The sequence below is a fragment of the Camelus dromedarius genome, chromosome 2, assembly GCF_036321535.1.
Source record: "Camelus dromedarius isolate mCamDro1 chromosome 2, mCamDro1.pat, whole genome shotgun sequence".
NCBI classification, from domain to species: Eukaryota; Metazoa; Chordata; class Mammalia; order Artiodactyla; family Camelidae; genus Camelus; species Camelus dromedarius.
This window is the reverse complement of record NC_087437.1, coordinates 21,373,837-21,393,141: the sequence shown is the minus strand read 5'-3', so window position 1 is coordinate 21,393,141 and position 19,305 is coordinate 21,373,837. Positions and strand designations below refer to the sequence as shown.

General features: G+C 34.4%; 1 protein-coding gene across 10 annotated transcripts in view; it reads left to right on the top strand.

Moving 5' to 3' along the window:
• The window catches only part of TFDP2 (transcription factor Dp-2), a 156,239-nt gene that overhangs the window by 53,305 nt on the left and 83,629 nt on the right, over positions 1 to 19,305 (top strand). The window contains exon 2 of one of the 10 annotated variants that reach the window (XM_010976806.3): positions 11,133 to 11,313. The exons of the other annotated variants lie outside the window; for them this stretch is intronic. Within the exon in view, the coding sequence (XP_010975108.1) occupies positions 11,310 to 11,313 (4 nt within the window). The 5' untranslated portion in view covers positions 11,133 to 11,309. The remainder of the gene's footprint in view (positions 1 to 11,132; positions 11,314 to 19,305) is intronic. 10 annotated transcript variants of the gene reach the window in all.

Genomic DNA, 19,305 nt, shown 5'->3' with positions numbered 1-19,305 from the left:
AAGATGTACTGTGAGCAAAACAATATTGATACCAAATAAGATGTACTAACAGCCACAAGCTATTAAAGGGACAAAGAGGAATATTGCGCATATATATTTTTTATTGAAGTATAGTCAGTTTACAATGTTGTGTTAATTTCTGGTGTGCAGCATAATGTTTCAGCCATACATGAACATACATGTATTTGTTTTTATATAACTTTTTCACCAGAAGTTACTACAAGATATTGAATATAGTTCCCTGTGCTATATACAGTATGAACTTGTTTATCTATTATATGTATATTAGTATCTGCAAATCTCAAACTCCCAGTTTATCCCTCCCCTCTCCCCCATAACCATTAGTTTGTTTTCTATGTCTGTGAGCCTGTTTCTGCTTTGCAAATAAGTTCGTTTGTCCTTTTTTCTGTTTTTAAGATTCCACATATACGTGATATCATATGGTATTTTGCTTTCTCTTTCTGGCTTACTTCACTTAGAATGATGATCTCCAGGTCCATCCATGTTGCTGCAAATGACATTATTCTTTTTTGGGGTACAATTTATGAATAAATGGTTCACATAAACATATTAATGGTTCTCATACAGATGAAGAGGCACACTCTACCTCATTCGTAAAACATATGTAATTTAACATTATACTAAGTACCATTATTCACTCTGTAAGATCGGTGAGTATTAAGAAGTTTGATAAAACACTGTTGTTGAGGGTGTAGGATAACACGTGCTTTCTTGTACTGCTGATGGGTCCTTTATGGGGAGCAATTTCACAATATTTATTAATTTAACATTCACATTTCCCATGATTGAGCAGTCCCAATTTTAGGAATATATAATCTACTGATATGCTTGTAAATTTGGGAAATAAAGCTTAATCTTTGCAGTATTGTGTGTAATAGCAAAATATTGGCAACAGCAAATATCCATCAGTGAGATCTGGTTAAATGAATTGTGTGCAATACATATAATGGCATACTATGCACATGTAAAATTGGACGTGAGAAACCTATGTACGAATATGGAGTGATCTATAAAGACACATTATTAAGTTAACAAAAGAAAAGTGGAGAACAGTGTCTTGAATATATAACCATTTGTTTAAAAAGAAGTGACATATAAGTACACGTATGTTTCTTGTAAGGATGTATAAAGACTTGACATTCCTTATCTGGTAGTAGAGAAACAGTATCTTTCACAGAAAAGTTTTAATTTTAATGAAGTCCAACATTAAAGTCCAGTATTTGTCTTTCATGAATCAGGCTTTTTGGTTTTATACTCTAAAAGGTCATAACTACACTGAAGGTCAGCTAGAGTCTCTCCTGTTTTCCTTTTAGGGGTTTTAAAGTTTACATTTAGGTCTGTGATCCATTTTGAGTTAATTTTGTGACAGATGTAAGATCTGTGTCTAAAGTCTTTTTTTTTTTTTCTTTTTTGCAAGTTCCAGCCTCATTGGTTAAAGGGGCTAACTCTTCTCCATTGAATTGCCTTTGCTCCTTTGTCAAAGTTGAGTTGAATGTATTTGTGTATAGGTCTGTTTCTGGGCTCTCTGTTTTATTCCATTGATCTATTTTCTTATTCTTTTGCTGATATCACACTGTCTTGATTACTGTGGGTTTACAATAAATTTTGAGGTTGGGTGGCGTTAGTCCTTCCACTTTTCTTCTTTAATACTGTGTTGGCCATTCTGCATCTTTTGCCTTTTCATATGAATTTTAGAATCAGTTTGTTGATATCCACAGAATAACTTACTGGGATTTGGATTGAGATTGCATTGAATCTGTACATCAAGTTGGGAATAACTGACATCTTAACAGTATTGATTCTTCCTATTCATGAACATGGGCTGTCTCTCCATTAATTAGATCTCTGATTTCTTTCATCACAATTGGGTGGTTTTCCACATATAGATCTTATACATATTTATTGGATATATTTTTTGGTGCTAATATAAATGGCCTTGTGTTTTTGTTTTCAAACTCCAGTTATTCCCTGCTGGTATATAAGAAAACAGTTGACTTTTATATATTAACGTTGTATCTTGCAACCTTGCTATAATCATGTATTAGATCCAGGAGTTTTTTGGTTTTGTTTTTGTCTTTGGTAAATGGTATTTTTAATTTCAATTTCCAGTTGTCTTTGCTAGTATGTAGACACACAGTTGGTTTTTATATTTTTCTACCTTGTGAAAACTTTATTTCTAGTAATTTTTTTTATAGATTTTTAAAGGATTTTCCACATATATCATATCATATATGAATAAAGGCAGTTTAACTTTTTCTTTCCAATTTGTATTTCTTTTTCTTTCCTAATGTCACTGATTAGGACTTCCAGTTCAAGGTTGAATAGAAATAGTGAGAACAGAAATCCTTGCCTTGGTCCTGATCTTAGGAGGAAAGCATTAAGTCTTTTATTATTAGGTATGATGTTAGCTGTAGAGTTTTCATAGCCACCCTCCATCTAGTTGGGTAAATTTCCCTCTAAGTTTCCTGAGTGTTTTGATAATGAATGGTTGTTGGATTTTGTTAAACTCTTTTTTTTTTTTTTTTTTGCACCTATTGCAGTGATTATATGGTGGGGTATTTTTAACCCATGAATATGGTAAATTACATTGATTTTTGCATGTCACAAAAACTTTGAATTCCCTGGATGAACACCACTTAATTATGAGAGAAGCTTGTGAATTCTCCATTTGGAGAGTATTGTTGATTAGAGCCTGTTTTGTGTTATTTTTAATCCTTCATAATCTAGAGATGATTCTGGGGTCCCTGAGTAACAGCAGGGACCCAGTCAAGATTAGAGTACATACATTTATAGTGAAACCAATTGTTCAGGTTTTGTAACTTTTTTTTTTTTAAAAGAGCTTCAGAGCGTGGAAACAGGAATAAAGGAAAAGCCTTTTGTGTGCAAGGCAGTAGGAACAGAAAGAAGTCAAAGTTTTCCCAAAAGTGTTGCTGGAATGGCTCCTTATAGGGACCATATGAATGTATGTCTGCCAAGAAGAGAATGTGAAAACTTCACTTTCTTGATGAGAAAAAGTTTAAAAGGAGCTGGAAAGGTGAAAGGGTAGGGAATTAGTGTTACAGATAATTTCAGTGCTCAAAATCTTAAAAAATAGAGTAGCTTGTATATTTTGGAGTTATATGTTTAATTAATTCTTTTTTATTTTAATTCACAAATTCACAAAGCATCTAGTAAGCTTTTGTTTTATTTTATATTACTTTGAACAGAAGGTATATGTGACATTTGGTTGTTATTTCTATTACAGTTCTTTGGCAGGCTTCTAAATCTGAGGTCATGTTAGGGTAAGCTTGGCCTCTCTTACTGTGTGAGGCTTAGTGAGAGATTGTGTTTTAATAAACACAGTGAATGGTTCTGGCTTTGCCTTTTGAATCTAGGTTTGGTTTCAGGATATTTTAAAATATCTTAATGATCTGAAAATAGACGACTAACCCATCCTACAAGTAGTTTTAGTGCCCTGTTCAGTTCAGCAGCTTGCTTTTCCTGTAGGACCTGTGCCATCTGATCTTCTCACTTGTATTTTCCTATGTTCATCTACCATAAAAGTTTTATTTAAGTAAAAGTGTTTAGTTTATCATATTACATAATTAAGTACTAAACTTAAATAAAAATTATCTTTCTGAAATAAAATTTGAGTTCCCGATTCAAAAAAAATAAAGGAAAAAATGAAAGTGCTTTAGACTGTAGTTACTGCATCTTTTATCTTCCTGTGAACTGCTTTCACAGTGGATATTGTGGTCAGGGAGAATTACGTAACTTTGCTCTGTGTTTTGATTGCACTCTGTGGATTTATAAATAGTTTTGATAACACAGTATGTTATACCTGAGCCCCAGTAAATTTACATGGCTTTTTTCACTTTAAAGTTTTATTCTCTATTCTGATAGTTCATATAGATTGCTTTATTATAGAGTATCACATGATGATACCTATTTTTTATAGTTCTTGAAATAGCCATTTACTGTTTCTAAAGACAGGATGATAAATGGATATTATGATTTTTGGAGGAAAAGATTTCTGCAATCTTGTTTCTGTAGTATTTCAAAATTCACTTTCAGTGAATCAGCTTGTAACTCAGTTGGCAGAGTAGAATATTGTTGATATTAAAATATCTTTCTTTATATGATTCCTTGTTTGCTTAGTAGTTGGAAAAATGGAGTTGATCTAATTACCTGTTTTTATTTCCTCTTCCTCTATGGCCCATTGTCTTCTAGAAGAAAACTTCCACACCTCGAACTTAGCCAGCAGTCTTGCTTACTGTTGGTTAACAACTGTTGATACTGGTTAATTTCAAACCCACAACACTAAGGGAAGAGGGTAATTTTGATAGCCAATTGGAATTTAGTTCTAAAATCAGCCTCTTAAATGTTTTCTTTTATGAATTTCCTCATTTAAATTCGTCTCATCTATGACCAACTTAAAATTTGCATGAGTTGCCAAATTAAAAACAAAAATATAAAAAATCATACCATAAAGCTGTTTAACAGCTTTGTTGCCAACACAATGTTTTTAAAATTAAATCTAGCAATTTAAATCATACATGTTTATCTTTTAGGAGAGATTAAATTGCCTTTTATGAAATTTAATCTGGTTTCTCCTCTTCTTTATAAATTACATAGTAAAAAAAATAAGGTAGCCAGAATATTTTTTTAAAGGTGTATATGTCTTTAAAAAGTACTAAATAGGAAAATTATTAAAAGTTGCTAAAATTTTACTAACTATATCTGTTTCTTTAGGGTTTTTTATTCACTAATGCAAACACACTGTGTTTTGCTACATGTTGTAAAGTTTGATATATTTGAAAAGACACAGGTTTTGGAACCATTGAAGCACAGCTTCAGTTGTCAGCTTTGCTGTTTACTAGGTCTACGACTGGTAACATAGAAAATTTACTAAATCTCTCTTTGATTTTCACATTTGTGTTTTGGTGATAGTAATACCAAGGGATTGTATTTTCTCATCTAACTCTCACATGTAAGGCTTTATACATAATACTTAGCATGTATGGGGTGCTCAATAAAATATTAATTCTCTTCTCCTTCACTTCCTTCACTGTTCTTTTGATATTTGAGCCTTTCTTTGTCATGATATTAAATATGTAGAAAATGTCTGCAAGTTGCTGGTTAAATTATTGAAGACCAGCCTGAATGCATTTAATTATAAGCCATATTTTGAAGTAAAAGGAAATTGCTACCTGGATTTACTGGTAATACAAATTACTTCTTTCATTTTCTGCCTGTGAAACTAATTAAGCCACAGTTTTTTGCACATCACAGAATAAGCTAGGAACTCTTCCGTCATCCCTTTCTTCAGTGACATCCTTTACATCCCCTGTAGTGAGTTCATTTGGGACCCATTAAAGTATGAAAAGCAGCATGACTGACTTTGCAGACATGTAAATCACAAATCTAAAGAGAGTGGAGCAAACATAAAACTACTTATCCAACAGGAAGGTCCTCAGTCTCCCAGATGAGCAAGATAGCAATTAGAATAATAGTGTCAAAAAATTATTTGTCTTTTTCCATTCCCTGATTAATAAAGGTGACGTTAAGTATGCCTGGAGGTTTAGAATGCTTTAGTTCAGTAGTTCTTAAATTTTAGAATCACTTTGAGGGCATCTTATAAAGATAGCCTCCAGACTTCTGATTCAGTAGGTCTGAGGTGGGGTTTGAGAATTTGTATTTCTAACAAGTTGCTTGGTGAAGCTGAAATTGCTAGCCCTGGACCGGACTTTGAGAACTCCTGTTCAAAGAGTATATAAAAGAAGTGGGGATTAAGCAAGAGGTAGCATCAGACTGATTTTTCTTGCCTAAAATTTTTCACTCAATTCGGAAAGCTTTTTTCTGTCAGTACCTTCTATGTGTCTAACACTGAATTACCATCAAGCTTTGCATGTCTTAGACTTTTAGACCAGGGATTTTTGTTTTACTGAGGGGCTCCACTGGCTAAGGAGCACTTTCTAAAAGAAAAGACCAGTGAAGAAAGCAGGAAGGGCTATCTATTTTGTTGCCCCCCCCCCTTTTACTGCTGTTTTAAACTTGTGTCCTCTTGTTATAGTAATATTTTATCTTTTGCTAATTTTATTGCAGAAACAGTGGCTCTTGTAATTCTACCTCTGTGTATCTATCCCAAGAAAGTAAATTTTGAGTTTTAATTAATATAGACAAAGACAGATACTTATCAGCGCATTTTTTATAAATAGCAAAAAAAGTGGCTCACACAGAAGTATATCTCTAGGTCATTTTAAAGTAAACTTTGTATGTATGTATATGATAGCTAATTTTGTAGTCAGGTTTTGCTTATGAAGAGAAATATTTTAAAGATGGATAATGTTTGATATATACATAATTGTTTTATGTAGAGATATTTTGATGTCATTTAACCACCCACATGTAAGTAAAATTTTGTGTATTATATGTTCTTAACCATATGAAGTGTATAGAAAAATGAAGACATGTATCAAACTGCAGGCATCTTTCAGAAGATGAGATTATGATTGATTGGTACTATATATTCTTTTTTGCATTTTGTAATGCATCCATAATGAGGTATTTACTTTTATTATGAAAATATTCATGTCATATATTTACATGCATATATATATTTCAAATTTTAGTTTAAATACCTAGAGAAAAGTACACGTATAGGTGTACAGCTCAGTGAAATTTCACAATCCAGCACTTAAAAGCAGAATATTAGCATCCCAGACTCATGCCTTGTGCTCCCTTTCAAGGCTAACTGCTACCTTGACCTCCAACAAGATGGGCTATTTTTGTCTGATTTTGTGCTTTCCATATGGAATAATACACTGTTTATTCTTTTGTGACTAGCTTTTCTTGCTCAACGTGTTTGTGAGATTCATCCATATTGCTGTAGATATACGTTTCTCATGGCTATGTAATATTCCATTGGGTGAATAAACCATAATTTATTTGTTCTAATGTAATTGGGCATTTGGGTAGGGATATTATAGTGAGTGATCTTATGAACATTCTAGTTCACGTCCTTTGGTGAACACACATATGCATTTCTATAAGACATGTACCTAGGATCAGAATTGTTTGGTTGGAATATACAGATGCTCAGCTTTAGTAGACGCTTCCAGACAAGTTTTTCAAAGTGGTAAGGCCAATTTTCACTGCCACCAGTAGTGTAGGACGATTCCCTGTGGCTCAAATCCTTGCCAGTATTTGATATCTTTTATCTTTTTCCTTATGCTCAGTCTGGTGGGTGTTTAGTGGTAATGCATTGTGGTTTCAATTTGTATTTCCCTGGTGGTTAGTGAAGTGATGAATCTTTTCCATATTTTTGATTGTAAATTGTGAAACAATGTTGTAGTGTGGAGTTCTGTATCAGATATATTTTAGCTTCATTCCAGAGTGCTGAATACAATATTTTACTAGTATTTAATGCATTTAAGGATGTAACCCTGAAAAACCCAATCAGAAAATCAGTAGATCTAAATAGACATTTCCCAAAGAAGACATACAGATGGCCAACAGGCACATAAAAAGATGCTCATCATTGCTAATTACTAGAGAAATGCAAATCAAAACCACAGTGAAGTATCACCTCACACTGGTCGGAATGACTGTCATCGAAAAGTCTACAAATAATAAATTTTGGAGAGGGTGTGGAGAAAAGGGAACCCTCCTACACTGTTGGTGGACTGTAGTTTGGTGCAGCCACTGTGGAAGACAGTATGGAGGTTCTTTTAAAAATAGACCTACCATATGATCCAGCAATCCTGGTCCTGGGCATATATCCAGAAAAGATGAAAACTCTGGTTTGAAAAGATACATGCACTCCAATGTTCATAGCAGCACTGTTTACAACAGCCAAGGCATGGAAACAACCAGGTGCCCATCAACAGACAATTGGCTTAAGAAGATGTGGTATGTGTATGTGTGTACACACACACACACACACACACACACAATGGAATATTACTCAGCAATAAAAAGAAATGAAATATTGCCATTTGTGGTAACGCAGATGGACCTAGAGTGTTATGCTTAGTGAAATAAGTCAGAGAAAGACAAATACTGTATGATATCACTTATATGTGGGATCTAAAAAAGAATTACAAATGAATTGATTACAGAACAGAAACAAACTCACAGACTTTAGAAAACAATCTTAAGGTTATCAAAGGGAAGAGGGAGGAGGGAAGGGACAAATTAGGAGTATGGAATTCACAGGTACAAACTAGTGTACATAAAATAGACAAGCAACAAGGATTTGCTGTACAGCACAGGGAATTATATCCAGTTTCTTGTAATAACCTATAATGGAATATAATCTTAAAAAACTAAATCACTGTGCTGTTCACCTGAAACTAATGCAGTATTGTAAATCAACTATACTTCAAAAAAAGGGATATTACACAAGCCAAGGTCATGGGTGTGGATCTTAAAAATACCACACATTTAATACTTGAAGTGTTAAATATAATGACTGAAGTGTTAGTATAGTGTCCTATAATATGACATATAATTAGATTTGGTTTGAGTCTGTCAAATGTATTTTTGTAATTGAATTTTATCTTCCTGTTAACTTCAGGTATGTAATTGGAGATATGTTCTCATATGAAAATTCTTCAGTAGAACTAGTTTAAATTTTTTGGCAAAGACAGGTTAGTAAGTTGATAAGCTTTGTTGGTGATTGTAATCAGGAGTGTTGCTAGACTCGTTTAAATAATATTTATAAAGCACTATGCAGATTTTTGTATTACTTTTAGAGCTTTGATAACTTTGAAATGTTCTTATCATCTTGGTTTTCTTTTTGTTTTATCCACTGATACTCTTATTCCTAACCCTACATGTGTCCTTCTCAGAATTTATTCCCTTTTTCCTGTTGGTTGAGTCTTTAGAACAAGGTGGAAAGCACAAAATAATTAAAAAACTCTCCACCAAAAAAAAAAAAAACAAACCCAGTTTATATATATATAATACATAAGTTTTATATATATGTATAAAATTTCATTAGCCTCATTGGTATTTTAAGATTATATCATAATGGCAAGCTCTTGAGACAAAGTAGGGCTTGTACCTAGCACAGTGCCTGACTCTTAGGAGTTAATATCTATTTGTTGAGTAGATGAAACAATGACAAAATTCCACTGTCAAGTTTTTCTCCTCAGGTTTTGTTGGAGATTCCACTTGTCCCCTCCAGTTTTACATCTTTAGTTTAAAAGGGCGTATTTGAGACAAATAGGAGAAAATTGTTATTAGTAAAACTTTTTAAAGTGGAACTTTCAAGGTAACCCCATAGACAAGTCGGAAAAGAGAAAGGTAAAACTGTGAAATCACTGGAGATATTGTGCATTTTCGTGATTTTTTTTTTTTTTGTAGTTACTGATTTTGGAAGAATCTATTCAAATTTGCATTAAAATTATAAACAAATAGTGTCATCTTAATGTTAATTAAGATGTATCAGTGAAATAATTCTACAATATATATCTATCACTTATGAGCAGAGAACTAGGAAAAAAGTAATACTTTAAGAGGAGGAAAATAAAAGAAGTTCCAAATCTGAGGAAAGAGAGCTGGAGGCGGGAAGACCAGGAACAATGAAACTGTGTCTGACTCGCGTCTGTTGTCCCAGATGATATTAAAGAGAGTTCTGTGCTGAATGTTTTTTTCCTGACTCTCTTCTACTTTGGATCACAAAATTTTAAAGTGTATTGTTTGGTTAGAAAAGACAGTTAATCCTCTAGAAACTGTTGATTATTTGCTGCCAGTTTTTAAAGCTTTCCTTGGTTTTTGGTTCCAGATCTTTAAGCCTCACTCTGAACTGACCCAATTGTTGAGAAGCATTGGATACAATCATTGGAAAATCTTGACCTTATGTGTTAGAGTGGCTACAAAGCAATGCATAGGGCTTAGGCCTGAAACTTCAGTGCTTTGTTTATTTAATATGTGTAACAATTTTATATAATCGATCAAAGCTAATTATAACTGCTGCTTAATTCTGTATCAAAATATCTAAATGTTGCTTTGTACTGTAATATCAGATACTCGAATTCAAAGATATTCTAGGTTTTATTTGTTCTGATTGCTGTGTTCTCTTTTTTAATATCTAGGATTAGTTATACCAAGGTAAGTTTTAAATGAATTAGGTATTTAACAAATAAACTATACCTGAAACAAATATAATATTGTAAATCAAGTAACTTCAATAAAATAAAATTTTAACAGACTACTTAAAAATATTAATTTATGTAGAAATGTCTAGGAAGACAGGTTAGATCAGGCTTTATTTAGATCAGTGAATTGTACTATCCCAAAGTTGTAAGCTTTTTAAGGCAATGTCCTTATCTCAGTTTCTATGAAATTTGAATTGGGGATCTTGTAAGATAATTGTGACTGTTTTGCAAGCCATAAGGAGAAAAGTAACATCTGATATTGTCTGGAACACAGATTTTAAAGGATTCCAACGTTAACACATACTAAGCTCAATTGGTATTGAACTGGCTTGCGGAATGATGTGTGTTATAATAATATATGAACTCTGAGATGGTTTGGATAAAAAACCTTATTATAAAGCCAAGAGGGCTGAGTCTGGGTGCTGTGGTCATGGAAAACTTCTAGCATCTCCCTGCAGCCACGTTTAGTTCTACAGTTATTACCCACTCCCTTCTAACTTATCCTGGATTTTTTGAAAAGGAGGGAAGTGTCTTTCTCTGAGATTTTTCTGTTCATGTTAGATAATTGGAATGTAATCCCTTAAACTTAATCTATTGGAATAAAATAATGTACTCAAAATTGTTTCAGCAAAGTACTCTTAGAAATTCTTAGTTGATTAACCACAGTTCACAGCTCTTCCACTGCACATTATCCTTAAATTTCAGAAATTCCTTTCTGGATGGAAGAGTCAAAACAACCCACCCAGGAACAAATTATTTTCTTGGTTGGCAGAGCAATCTCAATTCCTAACATACATGAAATCAAGCTGAGAACCAAGATTTAGAGTTTTCTTAGCTCTGCTGATTTTTGTTATTATTGTGCTTGTATTTCTATTTTCACACAGTTCCTTCAAGTGATTAAGCTGATCTCAGAAAAATATTTTGTATTTTGTGATTGTAAAAAAAACTTGTAAAATTATTTTGTTTCAGAAAGGCTGTGCTATTATTCATATACTTTTGTTATCCTGTGGAAGCTATGGAAATGGACCATTCAGATCTCCTGCTGGAGGGAGGCATAACTGATTGACAGTGACAGCTGGGACCCCTCTGGATCCATCACCTCATTCTTGCTGAGGCCACCCACACGAATTGTGGCTGTTCTCAATAATGAGTGAGCATGATCGTGTCCATCCTTACAAGATGCAGAACTCCTCTGATGGGCAGGGCATTTCTATTGCTACATAACAAATTATCCTGATACCTAACAGCTTAAAACAACAAATATCATCCCACACAGTTTCTGAGGGTCAGGAGTGGCTTAGCTGGGTAATTCTGCCTCACAGTCTCTCATGTATTGTAAACAAGCCGTAGGCCAGGGCTGTAGTCATCTGAGGGCTGGACTACGGCTGGAACGTTTGGCTTCCAAGATGGCTCACTAATGTGGCTCTTGGCAAGGGTCCACCGTTCCTCCCTGGCTGTTGTCAGGAGGTTTCAGATCCTTGCCACAGGGCTGTCTCCATAGGCCAGCAACTAATACACATTTTCAGGGGCCAAATTTGTCGGGGATTAGTAATAATTTGGTTCTCATCTTAGTTATCATTTCCTCTAAGACACTTCTCTAAACAACATTCCCACCTAGGGTTGCCAGATATACCAATAAACATACAGGAAATATTTGGGACATACTTACTCTAAAGATGTATTCATTGTTTATTTGAAATTCAGATTTAACCAGATGTCTTGGAGCCCTATTTTACACCCTCTCTGGGTTGTTTGTCTTTTGTTTTGTTTTGCTTTTTTTAGTGGAGGTACTAGCGATTGAACCCATGACCTCATTCATGCTAAGCATGTGCTCTACCACTTGAGCTATACCCTCCCCACCTCTCATTAAAGTTTTGATTTGCATTTCATGTGCCTGTTGACCATTTGTATGTCTTCATTGGAGAATTGCTTGTTTAGGTCTTCTGCCCATTTTTGGATTGGGTTGCTTGTTTTTTTGATACTAAGGTGTGGGTTGCTTGCTTTTTTGATATTAAGGTGTATGAGCTGTTTGTGTATTTTGGAAATTAGTCCCTCGTCTGTCGCATCATTTGCAAATAATGTGGCACCTTTTTCTTGACCTTGAAAGGTACTCAGTAAATATGCATGGGCTATTCGAAGAAGGAAAACGCTTGGTCTTATAACTGCATGTACTTTTTCTCCTCCTCCATCTTTTTTTACTTTTCAAGTTCATCACTACCATGATGAATGTCAAGGGAATGCTAATGCAGAGAAAGGGCTAGGAACTCCAGCATTTAAAAACTTACTTCATATATAAGTGTTTGTTTCCCCTTCTGATAGCTGGAGGTAATACCTATTTCCTGCCTACCTAAGATAATATCTGCCTCCTGTCTACATTTTCAGAAGAAAAATAAAAATTATTAAGCCTACTCTCTTCTAGGAACTGTGCTAGTTGCAATAATTGGAAGCTAGCCTTTTTTATAGTGGTAGTAGGTTTTAAGTAGTGGTAAAGGTATGGAATCCAAAGCTCTGAGTTTGAATCTTAGCCTTGTTGCACTGATGTCACATACTAATGAGCAGATTACTAAATTGTGTTTCAGAATGTCAGTTTTCTCATCTCTGAAACAGGAATAATAATCTCATCTCTAAAACAGCTACCTGATAACTGATAAGGGCAATTGTAAAGATTAAATGGTAAAACGTGTGACCTTGCACATATTTTTGGCACATGGTAGGTACACAGCAAATCCCTAATGAAGCTTCTCAGCCTGCTGTATTGTAATTCCTTGGGTGACTTTGACTTTTGATTTATAGGCATTCATAATTCCACCAATTATAGATTCTCAATGGAGCACATATATGAAATATCTGATCCTATGATTTCTCTAACCGAGAGCATTACTGTGGCAGCAACACATCCCTAGAGCAAAACTAACTTACTCTGTATCAGTCTAAAATAGCTAATTTTCCATATACATAGTGCTTGTTAAATCCTGTCCCCAATGATGGAAGGAAGCTACACTGAAGAATCAAAAATGGATGTTTCTCTGATTGGTTGTCTGCCTTGTGGTTACTTACAAGACAGCTCTCAAGACTCCACTTTCTCAGTTTGTGGTTCTTCTGAAAAGTCAAGTTCAAGTGTAACTTTTGGCCCATTGCTTCTCAGGAGGTTTCTTTCTTACTGGCCTCCCATGCATTGGGATTGCTGGTTGTACCACCCCAGTGTCCCCAGTACTGTCTTCCCCCTCTTGACCCCAGAGCTTTTCAGTTTAATGAATAAGGAAAGTGAGTTTCATATGGATTAAATGACTTACCACAGGTCACCCATGTAGTCAACTGGGATTTGAATCCAGGTATCCTGACTGCATTGCAATATGTATAGTACATTCTAGTTGTTTTATTAAATGAGAATTATGGAACCTGTGGATTGATAAACAAATCAATGAAGTGAGATGTTAGTATTGTGAAGTGCTATGCAGAGATGCACAGTAATCCCTATGGTAGAAAAGTTTGTAGTTGATTTAAATCATAAATTAAATAACAAAAGATAGTAAGTGCCAATGATTTATATAACAACAACAACAACAACAAAGAAAGCCTATTGAAAATCAGAATTATTTTTAGCCATATGGAATACTTTTGTATATTTTATTAATATCATTTGTGTCTAGATTCTTATACTTAGGATAATGCTTTTGAGATTTATTCATGTTGTTGTGTGTATCAGTTCTTTTTTTATTACCAACTAGTGTTCCATTTTATGGATTGTACCACAGTTTGTTTATCCATCCATGAGTTGATGAACATTTGTGTTGTTCCCAGTTGTAGACTTATTATGAGTAAAACTACTGTGATTAACATTCAAATACAAACTTGTGTGTTGATGTAAGTTTTCATTAGGAGTGGAATTGCTGGGTCAATAGTAAGTGTATGTTTAACTTTATAAGAAATCACCAAACATGTTTCCCAAAGTGTCTATACAATTCAGTCATGCCATTGGCAATATATGAGTTCTAGTTGCCTTATATCCTTGCCAGTGCTTGATAGAGTCAGTCTTTTTTTTCATTTTAGCTGTTCAAGTGGGTTTATATGACATCTCAGTGTGGTTTTGGTTTGTATTTCCCCAGTGAGTAATGATGTTGTGCATCTTTTCATGTGCTTATTTGCCATCAGCACATCTTTGAAAGGTAACAGTTTAAATTTTTTGCCTATTTTTTAATTGGGTTGTTTATCTTATTATTGTCTTATTCTGTGTACAAGCCCATTATTAGATATTTATTTTGCAAGTATTTCTCCAAGCCTGTAGCTTGCCTTTAATTTTCTTAACGTTAAGTTTTGAAGAGCAAACATGTTTTCTATTTGAAGGTACAACTTGTTAATTTTAAAAAGTTTGTTCTTCGTTATGTCCTATTTAACAAATCTTTGCCTGAGCCAAGATTACTAAGGCTTTTGCTTTTTTTTTTTTTTTTTTTAAGAGTTTAACAGTTTTTCCTCTTAAATTTAAGTCTTGGGTAAGTTTTGAGTTAAATTTTTATGTATGGAGTGAGGTGAGGGGTGAGGTATATCTTTCTTACATATGAATAACCAATCATTACAGCATCATTTATTGAAAAGATTATCCTTTCCCATAGAATTATTTTGTACCTTTGCCAGATATCAAATTGAGGGTCTGTTTCCAGGTCCTGTTTTGTTCCATTGATCCAAATGTCTATCCTCATGACAGTAACACACTGCTTAGTGCAGCTCAGTGGTTCCCTGCAAAGGGCAGTTTTGCCCTCTGTAGGATATTTGGCAGCTTCTGGAGATGTTGTTGATTGTCACAACTTGGGGTGTGGAGGATTTGCCTCTGGTAGAGGACGGGATGCTGCTAAGCATCGTACAGTATGCAGGACAGTTTCTCCATCACAAAGAATTAGCCAGTCCAAAAAGTCAACAGTGCCAAGACTGAGAAACTCTGCTGTAGCTGTATGTTAGGTCTTGAAATCAAGTAGTGTAAGTCCTCCAACTTTGTTCTTTTTCAGAGTTGTTTTGGCTTTACCAAGTCTTGTATTTTTATATAAATTTTAGAATCAGCTTATAAATATCTACAAAACTGCCCGCTGAGAGTTTGACTGGGATTACACTGAAGGTACAGATGAACTTGGGAAGCTTTGACATCTTAACAGTATTGAATCTTCTGATTTATGAGCATGGTTTATCTGCCCATTAATTGAAATCTTTTATAGTTTGTCTCGGAAGAATGTAATAGTTTTCATCATACAGGCCTTGCACATATTTTATTAAATGTATCCCAAAGTGTTTCATATTCATATTTGATGTTACTATAAATTATATGTTTTTGTTGCAAACTCTGATTTTTTTAGTTGCTAGAATATAGATATATAGTCGATATTTTTATATTGACTTTGTTGCCTGTGACCTTGCTAACAAACTTACTAGTTTACTAGTAAGTTAATTTTTATAGATTCCATAGGATTTTCCACATAGACCAACATTTTGTTTCTAAAACTTACTTCTTTATTTTTGTAATGCCTTTTTTCCTTCTTCTTGACTAATTGCACTGACTAAAACTCCTGTTCGCTGTTGAAATAGTGAAAGTGGATATCATTGTCTTGTTCCTGATCTTAGGGGAAAAGCATTCTTTTTTTTTTTTTTTTTTACCATTCAGTGTGACTTTTAGCTATAGGTTTGTGTAGTTGCCTTTTAGCACCCTGAGGAAATTCCCTTCTGTTCCTTGTCTGCTGAAAGTTATTATCATGTATGGTTGTTGAGTTTTGTCAAATACCTTATCTGATGATAATGTAGTTTTCCTTTTTTATTCTTTTGATACATGGTGAATTACATTGATTGATTTTCTTATATTAAACCAATATCAGAACCAATATTAAACCAATGGATATTGCATTCCTGGGATAAATCCCACTTAGGCATGATATATTGTCCTTTTTATATATTGGGTTCAATTTCCTAAAATTTTGTTTGGAATTTTTGAGGGATTTTGATCTATAATTTACTTTTTTTGTTTGTTTGTTTTCTTTTGTTTATTTTTATTCTTTTTCTGAAGTAGTCTTTGACTTTAGTTGTCACTTTGTTTACATTCAGCATTTTAAGGGATTAACACTGAAACAAGAGGTCAGTTTAATGTAAAAAGTCTGTTGTGTTTTGAGTGTCTTTTGCCAAGAACTGTGCCCAACTCTTTGTGTTCATTATTTCCTATAATCCTCACAACCTCCTTGTAAAAGAAGTGTTGCACCCATTTTAGAGATGAGAAAATGGAGGCTTTGAGCAGTTAACTAACTTTCTCAAGTGGTAGAGACAGTTCAGATCATGACTGTGAGATCAGGGATCAGTCTTCTAAACACATTGCTCCACATTCATATGTTTCTCAGGAAATTTTTGAGTAACATGGAACACTATTGACAAGACTAGAAGGAATATAGAGAACTCTACCTCTAGGTAATAGCAGTCCACCTTGATGTGCTAATTGATTATAGTATTTGTGTGTTAACTTATTTTTCAGTTTATTTTGAGAGTGTCTCTGGTAACTGGCATATTATCTCACCAGTTTGTAAGTTTTGTCATGTACATTTTATTTTGGAGGGACTTGAATATTTCTAGTTGGTTGCTGCAGTGTTTAAGTTTAAATCTTACGTCTGTTGGCAGTTTCTTGACATTTTAATCTGGATTAGAGCTTCCTTGAGAGAAACTAACACTTCTCTTTTTATTGTGCTTTATTTCTATATGCTCACTAATATCAATAAGCATATTTCTGTTTGTGTACATTTGTAGTGTGGTTGAGAGTTAAGGGAGGCAAGAGTAGATAAGAAGCTGTTTCTTCCACCTATCTGCTGTCCCTCAGTTGAACATGTGCCAGATCATTGTAGGACCTTTTAGCCTCAAGATTTCAACTGCGGGAAGGAAGCTTGGGTTTAGCCAGCAGCCAGCTAGTGGGCCCCAGCTTAATCTCCTCTGTGATCCCATGATCAAATAGGTGAAAATACACAGAGAAGCAGAGTTACAAATAGAATCAGAAACTAGAAATAAAGATCAAAATATGCCAGGCATAAGGAGGATTTTCTATCAGTGAAAAGTAAAGTCAGATCCCTGAGACAGAAGGGCAGGGACAGACAGGAAAAAGGTTGTTTTCTACCCATCTCTACTGCTTCCCTACAGTTTAAGGAAGTGGGGTCTTTGCCAACCAGAAGCGTGGCAACTACCTCCTGCGGTGTTGCAGCTGCTATCTGCAGCATCCAGGGCTCTTCTTCTCCCTCCCATCTCTTTTATCGTTACCTCTCCACTTCCCTTGGTGACCACAGTTCTGTAAAGGCGGGCAGAGCTGGACTGGTTATGGTGCATTTCCAGATGTGAAGTGGGAAGGGGCAGAGAGAGAAAGATCCTTGGGGTTGCATGCATTTTTTCAGGCCCTACTTCAAATAAACACACAACTAAAGCCTTTTATTTTGAAACTGTCAAATATTTACAAAGCATATAAACAACAGCTTAATGAACTCCTTTGTACCAGTCACCACCTTAAGCGCTCTTGGTTAGGCCCTACTTTTGACCAGGGAAGAACTATATTCTCTCTCGAAGTAATCAGGATTAAATTATCACCAGACTGCCTAACACCACGTTTGGGTAAGAGTTATGTGAATCAGTCTTTTTTCCAACTTAAGAAAAGAGTTAAAAGTCAAATAATACCCAGATGAATAGTAAAGGGAGAGCCTAAGTAGAATTTGCTTAACCTTTTTCTTAGCAAACACCAAACCCAGAAAGTTTTCTCAACTTTCAAGTAATTTTTTAAAAGGCATCATGGGTTTTATAAAGAAATTCTGCAGAATAAAAGAAGTTTTATATTTAAGACAGAAGAAAATCATACTTGGAAAAAATTGAGAAGGGAAATAAGATAGTATTAGATGGCATATGCTTTCTTCTGAAAATTGTTCAATCTGAAATAGTATGTGAAAGATAACAGACTGACATAGAAGCAAGCCAGCTGAGATATCAATGAAGATTATAGTAATATAGCTAAATATTTATTGAATGCCAGATACTGTGTCAAAACCCTTCATGAATTAGCTAATTAAATAATTAAATGATTATTCCTAAGAAAGTTGAAGTAAATAGGTTAAATTACTTCCCCTGAGATTATACACCTAGGCAGAGGTAGGTCTCATATTTGAGTCCCGATAGACTGAATGCAGGGCCCTGAACTAGAGGAAATAAGGATGATTGCAAAGGATCTTGAATCATTCTTTGTGCTTTTCTGCATTTAAAATTTTCCTCAAGACTCCTCAAAACTCATAAAGATAGTGAAATTCAATGCACTATTCAAATCCACAACGAAGATGTCAAAAGATAGTCAGTGGTGAAAATCAAGTAAATGATGTGGAAGAGAAGCTGGAGAAGGTCTTCCAAAATACAGCTGTTGAAAAGAGTCAAAAAGATGAAAGTGATAGGTACAGAGGATACCCAGTAGGTAGATTAAGTAGTATTCCTGAATAAAGGAGACTATAGATAGAAGAGAAGCAGTAATCAAAGGTGAGATGGACAACAACATCCTTAAGCTCAATGGAACACTATTTATGGTGTTGTTAGGAAAAAGAAAATGTCTACAGTGTGATTAGCAAAGGACAGAAAATAAAGGAGATAATATTAAAGAGCATCGAGAATAACAGAGTGGCAGAATGTGAGACCGCAGTATCAGTAATTAGAATGAAAGCGAGTACATTAACACATACGTTTAAAACTTACAGACTTGGGTTGGGTCAAAAAAAAAAAAAATCCAAGATTCATGCTACCTGGTTTTGAGGCTTACTATAAAGCTACAGTATCAAGACAGTATATAGTATTAGGAAAAGAATAGAAATAGATCAGTGGAACAAAGTAGAGAGCCCAGAAACAGACCTATTTATATAAACATATGAGTCAACTGATCTTTGACAAAGGAGGAAAGGCAATTCAACGGAGAAAGGAGAGTCTTTACAAGAAATGAGACTGGAGTAATTGAAGTCCATGGGCAGAAAAATGAACCTAGACATAAACCTTACACGCTTCACAAAAAGTATCTCAAAATGGATCATAGACCTAAATGTAAACATAAAAAGATAAAACTTCTAGAAGAAAGATAGGAGAAAATCTAGGTGATCTTGGGTGTGGCAATGAT